This window comes from Taeniopygia guttata, chromosome 2, assembly GCF_048771995.1.
Source record: "Taeniopygia guttata chromosome 2, bTaeGut7.mat, whole genome shotgun sequence".
Classification (NCBI taxonomy): Eukaryota; Metazoa; Chordata; class Aves; order Passeriformes; family Estrildidae; genus Taeniopygia; species Taeniopygia guttata.
The window spans coordinates 14,463,929-14,484,223 of record NC_133026.1 but is presented as its reverse complement, the minus strand read 5'-3'; the positions used below and the strand labels follow the sequence as shown (position 1 = coordinate 14,484,223).

The 20,295-nt window shown below is 40.4% G+C and overlaps 1 protein-coding gene across 8 annotated transcripts in view; it reads right to left on the bottom strand.

Annotated features, from left to right (window-relative positions):
• NRP1 (neuropilin 1) overlaps positions 1-20,295 on the bottom strand; it is a 114,281-nt gene that overhangs the window by 4,096 nt on the left and 89,890 nt on the right. For 3 of the 8 annotated variants that reach the window (XM_030264366.4, XM_072925352.1, XM_030264365.4), the window contains 6 exons: positions 17,390-17,473; positions 14,341-14,400; positions 7,107-7,238; positions 3,120-3,391; positions 2,545-2,638; positions 895-954 (listed from right to left, as the gene is read on the bottom strand). In XM_030264366.4, the coding sequence (XP_030120226.3) occupies positions 895-954; positions 2,545-2,638; positions 3,120-3,391; positions 7,107-7,238; positions 14,341-14,400; positions 17,390-17,473 (702 nt within the window). Of the gene's footprint in view, positions 1-894; positions 955-2,544; positions 2,639-3,119; positions 3,395-7,106; positions 7,239-14,340; positions 14,401-17,368; positions 17,474-20,295 lie in introns of all 8 variants that reach the window. The other 5 variants (XM_030264363.4, XM_072925351.1, XM_072925350.1 and 2 more) reach the window with 3 other exon arrangements.

Below are 20,295 nucleotides of genomic sequence, written 5' to 3'. Positions count from 1 at the left end.
AGTGTGAGAGGTTAGAGCCTTAGACATCAGTTAGGAATATCTAGCCATTTTATTTATACTTCAATGAATTTAGGATTGGATCTTGAAGTGCAAATAGTGGCAGAACTGACACAGAAGAGCACTCTGCCCTCTTGTGTAAAATATTCACTGGGTATCATAATGTTCTTCCTCAACTTATTTAGTTTATGAAAATGATCCAAAAGCAGCAAACCCTGTAATTGTTGCTGGAAAAGCCAAAAAGTCCTTTTGGACAAACTCACTCTCTTTCACTGAAATCAATTATAGCAAACCTGTTGACTGTAACGGAAAAAAATTAAGCTCATTGCCTGAAAAATGCAAGTATATTTTATTATTGGAACAATATGAAAATTATGACCCATTTAATGATCCGTTTACTGTCATCATCATTGGAAATAATAATGCTTTGCTAGACTGGTCATAAAATGGCATTTTCAGCCAGGTCTGTGAAACATTTAACCTGAGGAGTTTTGAGCCTAATTACTGAGGCACAGTGCGAGTCATAAATTATAAGATATAATGATAGTGCTTTCTTCAGCAGTGGACAAGCCTTCTAGGTCAAAAAATATTGAGGGGCTATAATGTGCTCGCATATATATGAATATAATGTAACAAATTAGGTATATGAAATTTGAAATGTTTGAGATAGGCAAAAATAATAAAAAGGACATAAGTCCCTATGACATGGAAGAATAAAACTATTACAACCTTCAAATAAATGTAAAACTTCTAATAATCTCATCCAGAAAAATCATAACACCTTAATACAATATGCAGTCAGAGAACAAATCTATAAATAAATAAATAGAATGCAAAAATTCACATTAAAATACACATTAAAATTCATTCCCTTTTAAGAAATAACACAAATTTTACCTGTTTGATTACTTTCTGGGTCTTCTTCTTCATCTATTTCATTCTCCACATCAGTTGATTCTAATGAAGCAAAAGAATTGACATTGATTATTAGGGTTACAAACACTGATTGACTATCATGCTGGCAATAATGGTATAGCAGATTTTCCTGTGTCAGAGCATCATTATGGTGGCTTGACAGAGCTGTTCATTATAATGGGCTCTGAAAATTAATGGAGAAAAAAAGAAAGATTAAAAAACTCCCCTCCGCCCAGTCTTGGAACAATTTTAGTTATCAGCAGGGGATTTCCATGCCTGGGAAAGAGAAATCAGTGTGATGAATTAGCATCTCGTTCGCTGTATTTACAATTTTGGAGCCCAATTCCATAACACTTCATCAGCATAGGCATAGTTAATCACAAGAATAATTTCATTGGCTGCAGCGAGACCACTTGTGTTTGGATTTCAGACTGAGCTTTTGGGTTTTGCTCCCTCAGGCAGAAATCTTTGCTCAGCATTTGGTTTGAACAACCAAAAGAGATAGGAAAGAAGTTATTTTCCTTGCTCATGCTGGAGTCAATTAAATGCAGACATTGTGGTCTCAGCACCTCTCTTGGCACTGGGGACACTGCAGGAGGACTAAGCAGTGTGTCCTGCCTTCCTTTCCTGCCAATTGCCACTCTGGTGGCATTTGATAAACCCCAGGGGTTGGACCACATGGTAAAAAGATTGTTTCCTCATCCTCCAGCGAAATTACCACATAGCTGAAGACTGTCATGTTACCCTCAAAAGGATGTTAGCTACAAAAGGTTAGGAACACCCTCTATTATTGCTCTTAGTTGTATTGCTAACTCACACAGAATAAATTTATCTTCTTAATGCTAAGAGTTCTCATTTCTATTCTCTCTTTTATATAAAAGTAATTGCTTCATCTCCACTATGAAGGACAGTGTTCTGTTGCTTGTGTCTATCTGGGGCTGCTGCCGCCAAATTACGTGCAGTATGCAATGTGCATATGATCAGCAGTGACTGGAATAACTCAAGGGCTGGAATAAATAACTGGCCAGGAATAAAAGGGCTCAAAGAGCATCTCAGGAATAGCCTGGCACAGATATGGGAAAGACCATGTCCTAATATTGCTTTGTGTCCCACATGTCTGGGAGCTGACACCTACAGCAAATGAGCCACAGCAAACTCAAAATGACAGGACAGCAGAGGACAGAGCAGAGGCCTTTTCACCCTTTCTGCTTATCCTGTAAGGCTTTGATATGGCTCTTTAAGAAAAAACTAAGAGGGCCTAGTAGTAAGTGATCAAAAAAAGGGCGAAGAAATAAAATTGGATTATGTGCATTAGGTAAAATAGGGTCCTGCAATAGGAAAAGCAGAGAAATTGAAAAAGGGCAGCAATATGAAATACAGGGAGAGACATGAAATTGTGAATTTGCTGTGACCCATGTCAGTAGGATGCCAATTTTGATCCAGACTGCTGCCATATCAAGGTGACACCGGTGGCACTGACAATGAATAAAGCTATGGGCTGAGTCAGTATATTTTCAGTGGAAACAAAACTAATAATTATCTATCCCTTTCTCACAGATAAAACCAGCTATCAAAACAAAATAAATAATATTTTGGATGAGAACTCTCTATGTTCTTGCTAGTCACACTTACTTCGGCAATCCTCTTGTGCTATGTGATTGTCAATTTTAATATCATCCACAGCAATTCCTCCGGTTCCTTTTCCAATTTCTCCTTCAATAACCACCTAGAAAAACAAGATAGTATGTTTTTGCTAGCATACAACTGAAGCAGTCAGGATTTCTTAATCAGTTATTAACACAGATCTTCACTTGCCATGATGTCACACTCATGCCTCAATTGTGGCCTGAAAATCAGCATTGCTTTTATGAACTTATACAGGCAAATGTAAATTATGTACTGGCACGACTTTATGACAGACTTTTACATCAGCAAAACTGTGGCAAAGAGGCAGTTTTGTGACTGATGATAAATGATATATAAAGTATTTATTTGGCCTCTGATAAGAAAGTGCTTGTATCACAGTAATCTGAGATACCATGAAATATTTCACTATTATTAGTCACAGCAAGCGTAGCTCATCTGTAGGTGTAATATTGTCTACATAAATCCTTCAGTGCCATCTTTTACTGCGGTGTATAAAACACGGCCAGCAAGGTGCTGCTGGCCTTGGCTGTGGTAGCTCAGCGAGGAACAGCCAAGCTCACCTGGTAGTGTTTCACAGACTTGTGAAGAAGAACACGTCCTTCCTTCCAGTAGTTTGCCTGGTGCCCGCTCAGGGTCCACAGCACCTGGTCATATTCATCCGGCTTTTGGTAGCGCAGTTTGATCTTGAGGGTGCCGACGTGCGCGCCGGACATGTGGTACCAGAACGTCATGCAGTGGGCAGAGTTCTGCGAGTAAATCACGGGGCTCAGCAGTCGGGCGACTTTGCCTTTCTGGCTTTCATCAGCTTGTGAGTAAATGAAATTGCCATCTCCTACTGTGACAGAAGGACTGTGTTAAGAATAGCCACCAGCTTTAATTTTCTTTGTCAACATAAGAATCCCTGACCACCCCATATCTTTTGCTTTCTTTCCCTGCTGATGGCTCAAGCATCACAAAAAAGAGAGTCAGAGTGCATTGTTTTGGGAGCTCTAGGAAAGCTGATACTCTTTGAGAAGAGGGCCACAAAGCTGATCAAAGGGCTGGAGCACCTCTCCTCTGAGGACAGGCTGAGAGTTGGGGTTATTCAGCCTGGAGAAGAGGAGGCTCTGGGGAGACCTTATTGCAGCCTTTTAGCCACTAAAGGGGACTTACAACAAAGATGAGGACAAACTTTTTAATAGGGCTATTAGTGACAGCCTAAAGGGTAATTATTTTAAACTAAAAGAGAGTAGATTCAGACTAGATATAAGGAAGAAATTTGGTGGATAGTGAATCATTGACACAGGTTGTCCAGAGAGGAAGAAGACCCAACCTCTCCAGAAACATCCAAGGTCAAGCTTGAAGATGTCCCTGGTCACTGCAGGGATGTTGGACTAGATGACCTTTAAAGGTCCTGTACAACCCAAGCAATTCTATTATTCTACCCTTTTTTCTGGCCATCTCCTCTGCTTTTCACTGGGGTGTTTTGTGCCAAGTGTAAGCCCTTACAATGTACCCACCTCATGAAACACACAAGGCATTTGCTTTTGTTAAGGGAAGGAGGCACAAGCATGTTTGGTGAGACAGCATTATGTGCTCCATTAGTCAGTGTGCACCTCCTGAAAACAGCCATCCCTGGTTCAGCAGTCTAGAGAGAAATCCCTGGGGCCTACTCTATGTTAATTGTGCAAAGAGCTATTAAAAAAAATTCTGTTTGAAGTAATCTGTGCTCAAGCGGCAAGATTAGAATGGGAAGAATGCTGAGAAGAGTAAAATGGCTTTGAACAGCCATGGCCAGAGATCAGGAACTGAGATTTGAAGCATGTTCCCAAACAGAGGCTGAACATTGTTGCAGATGGTGTCAGAATTACGCCCTTGATTTTTGTAACAATATGTTGGGCTCTATATATTTATGAGCCCTTTTCCTGAAATAGTAAGATTATAGCTGATACTTTCTCAAGGGCATGATGGATTTATATTTGTTGAAATCTGAGCACCTGATACCCTTAACTTGGAAACTTACTTTCTCAATCATGCTGAGAGAGAAGCATGTGGGAGTGTGATTAGTTTGGTAACAGAAAATTGCTAAGTAAGATACTGACTATAGAATTACATCAGCCACACATCCATTCCAGTCAGCTTTTGAACAGTGTCTTTGCAGAGAGTCATGGTGGAAAAACACCAAGTTCATCCTGGAGTGTGTAAGAATAGATTGCATGTGCAATGCACTCACACAAAAGGATGGAGTCAGCATTTATTGACATCATCCTACTGAGAGTAGGAAGGATAAAAGTAATAATAAAAAATACTATTTCTTAAGTATTGCTGAAATAAGTATACATATCACTGTTTATACCAACACCCAAAAGAAAGAAAAGTAAAAAGAGGCAAAAGAAGATGTCTTGCAAGGGTGGTGTTTTGCCAGCATTGGTCTTCGCCTATACATAAGGTCCTTGAATTTCATGTGAAATAGTGCATTATTAGATTACAATGGTATAGTCCTGCACCAATGAAGACAGGAAGATGAGCATTGCTACTCATGTAAGCAAGACAGAGTAGTGAGATGGGAACTAGGAACTCAGAGGAGTGGGTTAAACCCAGTGGCTAGACCTAATAAATAAGAAAGGTGCATGTTTCTTGTAACATGAGACAAGGGTGTTTTCTTTTGTTTGGATCTTTCTGTGAGCAGTAGAGGTATCCTGTCCAATATGCATGTTGAACAATTGTATAGAAGATGATGTTATATTGTAAAAAAAATTAAACTTTTTTTTTCTCTGTCTTTCTGCAGTAATATATTGTCCAGCTTCTTAAGCAGGAATGCTTATGTCTATATTTTCTTTCCAACTTCGCTTCTGTGCAGAGCAGCACAACGTGCAAATCTCATCAAAGAATAGGAAAATCCAGAGGGAGAAAAAAGGAAAATAATCACAGCATTAGGATGGCTGTCTGAGTTGGAAGACCTAACACTGGCCAGATTTCATCACAAGATAAATAATTTGAAGTGACATGCAGTGTATCCTGCCGTCTACAAGCAATTGCTGTTGAAGATTACACCTGTGTATTTTTTCAGCTTTACACAAGAGTCTGGGAGAAAGATATGCCTGGGAGTTGCTCACTGTGGTTCTCACAATATATAGGGTGGCCTTGTTGTGCAGCTGAGGGTTGGTTTGGGACATCAGTGTCATTCAGACTGCTCATGGTCTATGTTCACACCCGCCCCACTTTGCCTGCTGGCAGGCAGGTCACAAAACTGACAGGTGAAGGTACTCTTAGAGTCCAAGGAGAATCTTGGAAAATACTGAAACTGCAGTAGAAGAAAAAGGGACTGCCTTTAAGATTTACTAAAGCTACAGCTCATGGAACAAATAAGTTTTCTGTACTAGCAGGGCCCAGTGGAAACAACAAAATCTCATTTGAAGAATATAATTTCTTCATCTCCTGATTGAAGACGAGTTCTTTCTCTATAATCCTTGATGGCAAAGTGCAGATAGCTCTCATTTTCAGAATATTATTGCAGTGCCAGGTCAGGAACTCTGTCTTCATTGTCTTAATTAGAGCTTTACTTATGCATGCCTTTTAGATTTTGTCAGTCTCTGGCTAACATAGCTTTTAACCTCCTTTCAATGTCAGATCCTACTGAGCCATTTCACTTTTCTCTACATCAATTCTTCCACCATTACAGCTTTCACTTCAACTAACTGCATTTAGTTAATTTGATGCCATTTATTTGTACAATGCCATTTATAGTCAAAGTATTACAAGTTTTTTTTTTTTCCCCTGAAACTACTGTTCTTGTCTTAAGATTCAATTGAAAGTGTCTCAGAATTTAAAAAGTCCAATTTTGTCTAATTTCCTTGTCATTCTCATTAAGCAAAGGGTAGCAGAAATGGGAAGGGGGATTCATCTCAACCCATTTGATTAATCTGCACGTATGCAAGAGAGAGCACTAAAGTAAGAGGCTGTACAGGTTGCACAGTGCCCTCCCTTCTCCACTAGCCTGCAGCAAATTTATTGCCTAATTATGCTGAGCTATGAGTTAGTTACTGCAAAACAAACCAATCAATTCCCCAGCGAGATATTTCTTGAAAAACTGTTTGTGAGCAGAGGATGGCTATAATATCCAACTCCTGTTGGAAAGGAGAGGTGCGTGGTAACACAACCCTCAGGGAAGTTTCACTTACAGACAACACTTTCTTGTGGTGGATAGTCCCTGTAACTGCAAACAGGAATAATGTGAGGTCATTAACTGACTGCCTGTATTACTTGGTCAGTGATATTTGTAAAATATTTGGTGATTCTGATATTTTTCTACCCCAGATTACCCAAAGGCAAGTCAGGGAAAGGGAATATCTTCAGTTCCTTCCAAGAAACAATCTTTATTCCCCAACAGAAAGGACAGTTACAGTCAGTTGTGATTACCAGTAATGGATTAGGTTTACTAGAGAACCATCTTTGTGACCTAATGTATTTTAGGTATAATTCACTCTCTTGTGATTTTGGAAAACATTGGCATTAAAAAGAACAATCTCATCCCATGTAAAGCAGCTACATCATGAACTCATGATTACCTGAGTGGTCTTGAATCGGCCCAGTTTTGCTGGTCAGGATTGCCCATCTTAAATCCACCTGGTTGTCATGTTCCCAGTGGCACAAAGTCTTTTGGGATCCCCAGCCAAAGGCACAATTGTATAGTGGTGGCTCTGCAAGGAAAGATTTAAAAGGGGGGATGAAATGTGAATATTAATTGCATAATTCAGATTTTGTACTTCAAAACAAATGCACACATTTGACATTAACAGAACCATTCCTTCCTGAGACTCTGAGAAGCCATAGCAAGAACAACCCTCCTGGGAAACAGATGAAAAAAAATCACTAATTTTTTTGTAAAAGATGTGGTTGCTTCTTGTCTCTTTATGACCCATGTGATGGGATTTTTTTTTTTTCTGTGGTTAGAATAATTCTTCTGATTCACCCGCATTATCTGATAACTGTGTTGCAGCACAGAAGACTCATAAAGAAAGCTCTGGTTTACTTATCAGATGTATTTTCTGGTTGTCAATATCTCTGCACCATAATGGTGCCACAATTTGCAACTCTCAATGAGATTTGGACAAAAATAAGTACAACCAGAAACATTAATGGAATATCCTTGGCAGGAAAGGATTTCTGCTGAAGTCTACAGGTTTTGGCTTCAATAAGGAACTTTTTTCAGCATCTTCCAGACAGTTAAGTAGGCCCACAAGATGGCAGCATTGAAATGGACAAATTGAGAGGGAAAAGGGACAAATGTGGCTGATTGCCAAATGAACTCAAAATAAGCTTCAAAACAAGCTCTGCATAAAATAAGGGAAGTCTGGTATTATGGTCAGGATGAGATCATATCTTGTTTTCATCTTCTTTTCAATTCTGCCCAAAGGTTTAATACATAGTAGGTTATTTTCTTCAATAGAACTAGGAATTTCAATGGAAAGATTATACAAAGATAGCATATAAATCCTTTGCAGTTCTTATTTTCAGAAGCAGTTTGAAATCTTTTGGTTCCTACCTCATTGGTATGAACTTTTATCTCACCTTGAGCAGTGACAACTCCCAGTAGAGCAAAACCCTCCCAACAGCAATGTGACCAAATCTTGGAGTATTTTCTCAGGCATGACTCACGCCTTATTAAAGGAATAACTTAGGTTTACTTTAATGAGATGCTTTGTGCAAGTATGAACTAAGAACAAAGGACTCTATGCTTCCATCAATATCAGCTCTGGGGGAAGAATTGTGTTTCTTGCCCATTATTAATAAAAAAAGCCAGGAAAGATAATGCAACTCTTAGAATGTGTTTGTTTATTGTGGGAAAATAATGAGAAATATGGGAAGTGTGTTGAGACCTGCAGTTGGCCAGACCTTTGAGGTGGAGCTCTTCCAATCTGAAGAGGCAAAGACCTCCTGCATGTACTGAGCTGCCAGGGAAGACTGGTAAAGCTTTTGAACTCACAACCCATATTTTAATGGAAGGTAAACTAGAATATTAATTTTAACAACACAAAACCTCAGGTGAGTACATTGAGACAGAATGGATGTAAAAAGGGTTCATCTATCATTCTCTCCTTGCCTGCTGTGTCCTTGTTTGGCAGACCCTTGCTCCCAGACACAGTTTTTACTCAATTCACTGGATTCCTGCACTGTGGCCACCGTGCCCTCTCCCCTCTGGCCTCTAGAAGATTTCATTCTGTCTGCAGAGACATCTGAGCCTATGGCAGCTCCTGCCCCTCTGCTCTGCCTGTCAGTGGATTGGCTGTGCTGTGGTGTCTCTCTGCACTGAGCCCTCATTCTTCAGTCTTTTCTTTCATCCTCCCCATCCCATCTGCCTCCCTCTTCTCTCCTGCTGGCCTCCAGAGGGGTCTACTCCATATTGTCACGAATGCAGCATCCTAGTTGGGAACAAATGAATTCAACAGATAATGTCTGGCACAAGAATTCAACGTGGAGGAAAGATGTTTCCTGGAGCACCCTAGCCTTTTCTAGTAAAAAAGCAGATTGTGGCGAATAATCTCTACTTGGCCTCAAAAGTTGAAGAAGCAGAACTGAGTCTGTGCACACATGAATGCAGAAAGGCAATCTTGGAATTATGGCTCTTTCATCAGTGTATTAGGTATTTTTTTCTAGACAATGGGGCCATGATCAAAGACATCTTGCCCAAAAGGGGACATCTGAAAATCAAGGGGGGTTTTAAAAGAAACAGAGTGACATTGCAATGAATTAAAGAGTTTTAAGATTGTGACAAATAGCCTTTCATTGTCAAGGAGGCCTAGGGAGAGCTATATTGCATGGCTTTGACATCAGAGCCATGAGACAGAACTTTAGAAAAGGTTTTAGAAAATGTAGAACAAAATTAATCTTATTAATCCCAAAGGATTATATCAGTCAAAGTACTGATAGCCTGTGTGTTATTCAAACCACAAGAAAAGAGAACAGTGGTAGATAGATCACATCCATCTGAAGATACCACACAGCAGAAATGAGCATATAGCACAAAGACAGGACTGGTATTGTTCAACTCTGAATAAAAATAAATAGCAGAATACATAGGAGAAGTATGTAAATGAATGATGAATCCAGAGACTCAGAACAGAACAATATTCTGGTTTTTCTATTTCACAGCCTAAGTAATGTGAGATACCCAGTGAAGCTTGATGTGGATCAAAGGAGAAAAATTCTCATATTATGTGAGTGGTACTTGCTCCCTTGAATGCTGCTAAGATTGAACACAATTCAAAGAGAACTGGACACTGACATGGACAAGGAAAACATCCAGAATTTAGTTGTTAATTCTGAAGTGCAGGAAGTGACAAAAGCCTTTTACTTCATGCTCTGATGACAGTTCTGAACACTTGGATCAGAGGGAAAGTTTCAAAACAGAGCTACATTTCACAGCTCCATCTAATAAATACTTTCTTACACTTTCATTTGAAATATATAGTCCAGGAAATTGGCAAAGAGCCTAAGTCTGATATGCTTTGGCCATGCCTATGTTCCTTGGCTTCAGACTCAGAGACAGCATGGTGTAGCATAAAAATGAACTTGTTTTCCATGCAGAAGTAGAATCCACTGAAACTGAGAATTTGACAGTAACCTGCACACAGTTAGGTGTTTCTTGCTAGGTTCCTATTGTTTTCTCAAAAGTTATTGTGTTACTATATTCCTTAGACAATCACAGCAATGGGATTGAAGGTCAAAGGCAAGGCATTTTAGAGTGCTCTTATTTTACAAGCTTCTTAAACATGCCATCTCTTATTGCCTATTCTTATGCCTCTTCCAGTGCTTCTCCCAGGGACTCATAAAAAAGGAAAAATAGGCCTGCTAGCCAATTAATAATGGACACTTGTAGCATCAGGATAGGTTCATTATGGACAATGGTTCTGCCCCAGAAAAGACAGGCTAGTTCAGACCTTCTATTAAAGGTCCCATGGGGCTGATAGAGTAGCTCACAGCAAGCTACAGGCAATCTGTCCCCTTCTTTGTCCTTGAACTATAGCCTGGCAGCTCTGGTGGAAGGAAGGAAACTAGGGACGAGTAGCAATTGTTGGGCTCCCTCTGCATTGCTGGCCCATTCCCATGCTAGGATAATTCTCCTGCCAATAGGTGATTGATCTCTGGGTTTGTGTATATTGAGAGGACAAAGAAAACCAGCTATTATGTAATCAAATAGCAGCAGCTCAGATGAGAATCTGAGAGGGAGGTGTGACAAAATCCCATATGCCTTTTTCAAAATGTAGGGTACGTGATACTGAATTAAAACAGATTTATCCTCTCAAAGTATAACCAACAGCTGTACTTTTTGACCACATCTTGCTCACAGCTGGGACCATTAGTGCACATGAACAAGAAAGTAATTTGAAAATCTAGTTGAGTGAGTTTCTTGCGAGTCCATTAATCTTTTGTGGCCCACGGACTTTGACATATTTTTATAACTCCTCCAACAAGAGGCAAGAAGAAGCAATAATGGCATTAAAGATGATATGAAAATGTTCTCTAAGATGCTCTTGCCAAAGGGTAAATCAACATTAAAATAGGAAATTACAAACATAATTTGGACCACTTCAAAGTAGTATATTTGGTCTGATTTATATTTGCATTTCACCTTTTTATACCATTTATGCTGGCAGCACAGAATTACCTTAAATGATAGTAAATGATAAGTTAACAGTCTTAATATCCCTTTACTGATACAAAGTTGCTCCAGCATAAATGAGAATCAGACTTATTCTACCTTTAAATTATTTCTTAGCAGAGCTTTTAACTTCAGGATTTTTTAGTTATGTTTTTCTGACATAGTTATTACATGTGTGAAAAACAAGGTACTTCTCAGAACAGTCTGCTTTACAAAGGACTCAGATTACACACTGAGAGCATGTAATGTAAATGAACAGCTTGCTCTGTATGTAAATAGCTAAGAGACAAGCATTTCAAATAGTCCTTTAGAATTGAAAAAGATGCATTCAAAAATGACTAGATGTTAGAAAGTCTTAGGGCTGAGAACTGAGGTATTTACCTTGACAGATGGATTTGTAAAAGGCATCTTTTTAAGTATGAGGAGGAAAGTAGATCCTCTCTTAAAAAAAAAAAATCCAAACCTTTAAACATTTTTAGCATTTTGAAATCATGATTCTTTTTATTTTCTTTGAATTCAGTCCCCTTGAAACAAAATGTAAACGAGTCCTTGATGGAACAGTTTGTTTATACACAGAGGCTTTCCAGCTATTTGCTCTTAACTGTTTCCATAGTGTATGAAAGCTGGTTGAAATAGGATAATCTCAGGCTTTGACACATACAAGCACGTTAGTCTGGGATAACAAGATTAGGGATATTTGCAGGCTGGAATCAGGCAGAAGGACACTGTACGTGGCGCTGGCACCTACTGCAGAGTACCTGTGCCATGGCACTGCTGGGAGGGCTGTCAGCCTCTGTCCCCAGCCACTGTGGCACAAGCTGCTGTGGCCACCACTGGCACCATGTACCTGCTGCAGGGTCACCCACTGGAGTCTGCAAACTGCAATTGATCTGGAATCACTCCTTGGCTTGGAGATCATCATTTACCTCATGGTGCTTTAGCACCTTAAGGTAAACCAGGCCTTAAAGGGAATTAAGGCCAAAGCTGAAGGTTCAGTCCTTGATGTGTTAAATTCCTACCTTGTTCAGCTTGAGAAGAGCTGAAAGAGTGCACTTATCCTTAGGCAGCAGAGGGCCAGGGGCCCCCAGGCAGCCCTGGAACTCCAAGGACAGTTTATTTGTGGCTGATGGAGCAGAATCGCTCCCGGCTGCACGGCCCCTGCTCCGAGTGTTTCCCTGTGGCATTCGGGTCCAGCCATGTCCCGTCAGCAGAGGGAAATGTTTATACCACCTCCAGGCCACGAGGGGTTTCCTCATGCTCAGGGAAATTTCTGCCTGCCCGTTTTTGGGAGTTTTTGGCTGGTTTTCAGTGAGGGATTATGAGGCAGCTGGAAACCTTTATGTCTCAAACTGGAAATTCTGGAAACCTTATTCTTATTTATTAGCGTCTGGCTGATCTCTATCTATGGTCTTTGTAATGTGCTGCCATGTGGGAGCCTGGAGTTTGGGATGTGAACTCGTCCCTGATTCCCCGGAAGGAAATGGTTCCTACAAGCACAATGCAGGGAAGTAACATTGGCATGCTCTGAACAGAGCCTCAGAAACCCTTTTAATAGAGAAAAAACTTGGCACATGGCAGATTAAGAAAAGGTGGTGCAGGAGGGAAGTAAGGAGAAAAAATGAGGATATCTTAATCTCTGGTAGTAGCAGTCAATCTGTTACTGCAGAGTCCCACCCATGCCAAGGGGATTGAACACAACCTGCAAAGCAGCTGGCACTGCTGGATGGGAGTGAAACTGCACTGCACAGAGGCGCTTTCTAAATTTGCAATTTGTTTAAATGCAAGAAGATAGTTTAAAAAAACTGCTAAAAGTCCTTAATCTCATCAAAATAGAAACCTAACAGATAATTTCAGACATAAAAATTAAAATGCTTTGCTCTAAATTCACTGCACAGAATCTTTTCTTCCTCTGCATCCCCAGCCCCTTTGCAGGACTGTGAGATCAGCAGCAGCCATCCAGCCCTTCAGCAGCACTGATTGTGAAGAGGAGGGTGGAGAGGTGTCCCAACAGGGGGGACTGGCTCACTGTTGTGTTTCTCATTGCACTGGTGCTCCACGATTTGCCTCTGCTCATAAAGCAGGGCAGAGGTAAAAATAGTGCATGCTGACTTAGGCAATTGGGTGACCCTGGAGACAAATTTTGAGGAGAGTAAAAGCATTGGCCTCTGCAATATCTGAATGCAGAGGCTGAGACTGGGAACAACGTCTGAGCTAAGTCAGCTTTATCTCTTAATCAGATCAACACCATAAGTGTCCTTTAGGAATTTTTTTACGTTATTAGTCCCTTTCATTTGAAGCAAGACTGGATTGTGTCACATGGTTGAGGAAACAATGATAAACATTTACCCACCCTGTTAATAAATCACTTGCAAGACTGTGCCTGACTGTGCTTTAATGGAGGAAATGGGAGTAACTGAAAACTGACCTCTTTACCACTCCACAATTACTGATGCAAAGGATTTTTAACCAGAGCTCATAGTTTTTGGAGTTCAGGTTTTCTGCCCAAATCCATCCTCTCCCCCACTCCCAGTAAATTGTACAGGATATTAAAAAAAGGGTATGAAAGCTGAGGAAGCAGCAAACTAAGGAATTTAAAAGCTTCTAGCTATTGTATTAAGTAACGAGGACCTGCTGCCACTGACAACTTGGTTTTCCCTTTTCAAGTACATGGTAACAGTTTATGTAACCCCATTTTAAGAAAACTTGCTAGAAAACAATATTGTAGAACTGCCAGCTCCCTGGTGGAAAAAACTGGCAAATTTTGCTTGTTTTAGTTTTGCAAAACCATGGATATAAATAGTGAGTGGGCCTGTGTGGCTGTTTTTGTTTTCCTGGAGTTTGCAAACACACTTTGTGTCACTGACATACCACATTTAAACAGTGCACTGTGTGATTAAGTTAGTTTAATTTTGTCAGCACTTGGCATTTGCTGATGCAGAAGGAAATCTTGTTCTCTGCTGTATCTACATGTGGATGAAAGGAATAAAATATTTACTGTACAGAGCTAACAGACCAGATGCTTCTTTACTTCAGAGACTTCAAGGAATGGTATGTCAGGAAGTGCTGCAATTCATTATTTTGTCTCTGGCATGAAATTTGGGTATGGAATTTATTGTGGTTTTAATAAGAATTTTTTTTACCTGGTTGTAATGTATTGTCAATTACTGTTGGCTTTTCTGTATTCAGCACTGTAGTCCCACCTGGAAAAGAAATTATGCATATCATGATACATGTGACACAACAAAGGACACAGCAGTCATTAGGAATAACCTATATATAAACCTGAAATATTACTGTCTTTGTTAGACATGTAGCTAACTGAGTATGAGAGCTTAAGCATGAAAATATGACATTAGAAGTCTGGTTTCTTTTATCAAAAAAGCCCCACAAGAACTCTTCATTAAATAAAGCTGTGTATCTTTGGAGTCCTTGCAAACGCCAACTAAATCATCCTCACCATGTCCCTGTGACCGTCCTTGATTTATAGACACTGATTTGCTCCAAATCACATGGGAAGTGAGCAGCTGGTCTTCATGACACCTCCTAAGAGTCACTATTTTGTTCATTTACCCATGACCTGCAGTTTCTCATACCAGGCATGTGAGGAAAAACTGGGGCTCCCTGTAAGTCTTTTCATAGCTGTGTTGTGAGAACAGCCCACAGGAGAGGTGCATGGGAATTGCCAGACTTTAGGATCTAGTCTAAGGTAAGTTTCACTTCTGTCTCAAAGTGAAGGAAGAATTAAGGACTTCCCCTTTGTCCTTTTCTTCATGCAGATAAACAAGAGGTGAGTGGGGTCATGGCCCTCTCCTAGGCTTACTAATTGATATTTTTAAAATACTTGACTTTTTAAAGGAAGCCTCATATTCACAAGGAAACAAAAAGGAAATTAGTTCAATTATAAATGCACGGTGGGGTGCTGATTGCCAGTCAATGACTCCTGTTTTTCCTTTCTCCAGCAAGTGCTTAAAGCATTATAGAAAGGATGACTATGATGACTTCCAATGAGAATGAATGCCCAAGCTGTATCAGCTTTATGTTTGTGAGAATGATCTGATGGGAAATGCTATAAACCACGCAAATAGAGTGGCTCTGTATGGGGTCCAAATAGAGCAGGAAGGAATTTGGCCTACAGCACAATTACAGTTAATTGCAAGGGAGGCTTCACTGTGGTACTCACATATGTGCAAGTGCTGTCAGAGAAGTGACTCTGCAGTGGCACCCACGAGAGCACACACGCCACACTTGCACTGGGAACGGGTAAGAGAGGGTAAGGCACTCATGAAATCCCCTCTGCACTGCCCTGCTACCCTTAATGGACCACGAGACTTACACACTTGCCTTCTATGCAGTTTGGAGGAAGAAAAGAATGTTTACAATTAATTTATTGGTAAAATCAGTTCTGTGCATTTTTCTGTTGTAAGTAAAACCATACGTACAATGCAACATTTCTCCAGTGCTGTGCATGCACTGCCTAGGGTTTCTAGGTGTTGTAATAATAAATTGTACTTAAATGTCTGCACTTTTGTAGGAGGGCAGTGCAGTAATTTTCAGTATTAATACTGAGAAACATTCAGTTCCCTAGAAGAGATGGTGCTCAGGAAGGTTGGCAGCTGTTCCCTTGTCTTAGAGATTATAAATTGCCCCCTAAGCACAACCTGCAGAAGCTGCCAGAAGGGTTTTCTTCTGCTTAATAAACCTTCCCTAAGGGACATGTGGGATGGAGTCCTGAGCTCCTTGAAGTGCAGAGACTATGAACATGGAAGGTGCTTGCATAGATCTGTCTGCTTTCCTTGACAGAGCCTCCTCTATGTGCAGTATGTCTCTACCTATTGGGCTTTCCAAGACAATGTAGGTCTCTGCAGGAAGATCTAGTGTTTCCTGACCTGCCTCTTTCTTTTTGGTATAAAAATAAATAAATTACATTTTTTAGTAACATTGAAAACTTTCTGAGCTACCTTAACACAATACAGACTATTTTATCAGACTCCCTTCATGGCTGTTTTCAAAAAGAATAAGGTTAATCTGAGACACTGATTTAAAAAGCAGTGACAGTGACCGTGCACTGTCTTTTTCACTCAGGAATTGTTTTTTTTTCAATTTATGATTTGCAGCACGCAATTACAGGAGATATTGGCAAACTCAGAAAGGGTTTGATATTGAAATTTCACTTTCATTTGTATCTGTTGCCTGATGTTCTACTTGGCTCATTCCAAAAAGCCGATCTCTTACCTAAGCTCACCCAATGACCTCTTGGACAGCTAGTCCCAGATTTTAATGCTATTTTATATCATGGATATAAGAAGCAATGAACATTTATTAGATAAGCACATCAGGGAGCAGTGATGAAATAACTTGTGTTGCTGCATCTAAAAACAAGGTCCATTACTGCAGATGTATAGACCTAATCAAACAGACACAGAGATTTGTGGAACAAGTGACCTCCAAGAAGAGATCAAAAGCATAGAGGTGCAGTGTCAGCTGTCTTAGAAGGGCTAATGATTCTGTGCAGAAGTGTGAGGATATGAAACCTAGCAAGCTTCCTCTATTTCAGATGCAGTCTATGTTACATCTCCCACTCCTACATTTCTGCTGCTGATGGCAGCTTGGAGAGCATCAGCCCCTCTGTGGCTGTAACACGGTGTAGGCAGGGAAAATCATGGAAATATTTCTGTCACTATGAGTATGTGGCAGTGCACTTTGATGAAACAAATCTGTTTTGTTTCTATCGGGGAAAGATTTGGGAATGAGATTTGAATCCTATACTAAGTTTTAGGAAGGAAGCCTATAACTATAGCCTATAATGTAAACCAAGTAATATTTCAAATTCTTCAATCTCAGACAATAAATCTCAAGAGTATTGTCCAGCTTTTCTTCTTAGTAAGAGAAAGTTTGATTAGAAGATTTGATTAGACACAATTACCACTCAAAAAATTGCCCTCTCTTCCATCTAGTCACTATTATTTTCTTCAAAAATTACATAGCTGAGAAAACAATCAAAAGTATTGTCATACATAAAAGGCAGATGCCTATGTTTTGACAGCACTAACAATACAAACTGCATACAAATGTCCATTAATACTGAGTGGTTAAATCAGTGCAAACATTAAGCTGGTGATGGATATGAGCTACAGTGAAGCTGCAATGGAATGAGGATGGTTTCTGCACCTGTCAGTTGGTAGTCATCACCTGTGCCACTGTGACAGTTTGCCTGGTCGTCATCACACTCATCCACAGGCTTGCCTTCGGAAACGGTAGGGACAGCAGTTGGAGCTGAAACAAAATCCAGTTGTTCAGTTAAAACACGAGCTGGAGAACCAGCATGCAGTTGGGAGTAACATCCTGATGAGCACATGTGTTGTGTCTGACGATTGAAGCAACTCTACTTTGCAGGTTGCTTAGCACTTCTTTGGCATAGGGAGTATCTGTTCTGCCTCCTGCCCCGAGGCATAACTGGGCTGAAGGGCTGAGCAGAGCTGGGCAGCAAAGCCCCAGACTGCCTATTCACTGGCTGATGGGTGTTTGTTGCTCCTATCAAGGAACAGTGAAAGCCTGGCCAGGCAGAATGAGAGTCCTAAAGGGCTGTGTGTGGGGTAGAGATCCCATAATTTTATTGCTCTCTGAAGTCCCAGTGAGTGAGCCTGTGCAGAGGGGTGGGGGGGGTGCATGCTCAAGGTGGTAATTCTCTAGCACCCAATGAGTTGCTGAAGAAACCTCTCTGCAGAGCACACTTAAGGGAGGAAATGTCTGAGCACGGTTCTGGTAACAGCAGCAGGAAGGCAGTGTGATGTGGAATCACTTTGTGCTCAATGAGGACACATGGAAGGTGTTTCTTTTTTTTTTTTTCTTTTTTTCTTTTTTTTTTTGTTGAAGCTATAAATAAATAAGACATCAGTGATGTCAGTCATCCCTCCCAGCCACCTGCCTGCTTCTTGCTGGTGATGACTTTCCGGTAGCTGCTGCCTAACCAGTAAAAGTCTGAACCTTGTTATTACAGTTAAAAGCTTCAGGTTTGTGAAGACGCCAGAAAACACATAGCCCAGAATCTGCAAAGCACACCACATCTGGAAAACCAGAGCACAGACACTTGGTGCTGCATTTAAGTTGTGTTTCATGCTGCACGTATGATAGTTCCCTGGCTTAAGATAAGCACTCCTGGAATGTGATCCAGCCTTTTGTCTCTTCTCACTTACTGTTATTTTCATCAGCAATCTTTTTCACTCATTATAGGCTACGCAATAATGTATGTCTTTTGCAGATTCTTCTTTTCCCTTCTACTGCCCTCAGAAGATCACATATGCTGACGTCTTGGCTTGAAAATGTCAGGAGAGGTGGTACTTTTTGAAGTAGCGATATTATGGGATAAAACATGCCTCTTTAGGACCCTGACCTATGCTTTACAGGTTCAATCTATCCCTAGTTAAAGAAACAGTTCTGTACCTGTTGTAAATTATGCAGACCATTTGTTACCCACATTGCTATAAGAACCCCTCTGGGGGATCCCTCTAGATTTCTACATCCAGTTAAGTTTCTTATCTTGATCTTTGTGTCCCTGTATAGCCTCAAGCTTGCCTACATCTCTGCCATCATTTCATATATGCCCCCCTGGGATGTTTCAAGAACACAAAACTTGCCCTCGCTCATTATTGCTGAAGAGCTGATTTCTACTCCACTCTGTGCCAACCGCCACGCTTCTTTTCTCATCTCAGCTCTTTTCTTGCTCAGTAAATCTCAAGTGACTTCATTCAACTCCCTCCTTAAGATGCAATTATACAACATTAAGCATTATTGTGCTTCTCCCACAGGCAAATGGGAATTGACCTCACCTACCCATGGATGACCTACAGGAGAGCATACATCAAAAGTGTACCATAGCAGAAGGAAAACATGTGAAAAGATGTGTCCCAGTGGAAAAAACAAAAATGTACTTGCTGTTTCAGTTTGCCTAAAAGCAAAGGGTCCTCCATCTCACTGGGCAATATATTCTTGTGAGGTGGTGCACAGGCTCACTCCTGGATGGCTGGGTGGCTACAGGAGGCCTGTGGCTGAAGGGCTTTGTCCAGAGTTTGTGAGTTTACATAAGGCAGGTGCTGGGTTTTCTTTTTTTCTGAGCAAGTAGCACAATAGTCTGCAGGAACTAAGTATTCTCACAGGAAATGAGGACTTCCTGCGGGAACTAAGAAGTATTTCCAACCTCCCCACTTTCCGGGCCAAGTAAAATCATACTAATTCAATCACTGAACTAAAAAAAAAACAACACAGAACTCATCAGTTCTCACAGCAAATGCCTCCCACACTTCCCTTTTGGGGGAGAAATGGTGAGAAAGAAATGGAGGTAGAGTTGTTTCCATTCATCTTGGGAGCCTGTTCTATAAGAGCTGCTTCTATAAGAGTTGCCATATGAAACCCCAAATAATATGGTTTGTTATTCTGTATTTTTAAGCTGTGGTTTATAAGCCTCACCACTATACCATCATCCACCAGATAAAATTGTTAAATTCACATAGTGTTATCTGTAGTTATCTATTAAGTTAAATAATTATGTTTATATAAGAAAAATCAAAGCGGGCTTTATGTCACAGTCCAAGGACAAATGTCTAAACCTTGCTTTTCCTGGTCTTTCATCTCCTACATATTCTTGCAAAATTAAAGCTTAGTAAAGAACAAAGAGGCCCCCTTTACCCCCCAAAAGTAACACCACAGACACTGTCCACTCAAGTGATCTTTTCCTACCACAGCTTGTGGTGTGACTTTCAGGGCCTCTGAAGGATAGAGGGATGTGATTACTATATTTAGGGCAAAGCTCCCTCTGCATTCTTGGAAAACATCTCCTCCAGGGTTGTATCATGGTAACATAAAATTTAAGTTCCTGTCTTTATTCTCTCCTAATAGCTCTATGATTCTCAGAAGTATAATCATAAGGCTGCTTAAGGGAATGGAAAACCATGTGGAGAGTATCACTGTGATTCAACAAAAAAATAGGAAAAAGAATAATAAATGTGCCTTGGGCAAATTCAAATGTTGCAGAGAGGAACTGAAGAGGCCAAGAACCAGCACTAATGGCAGTCATGGAAGTGAAAGTCCGATGTGCTGCC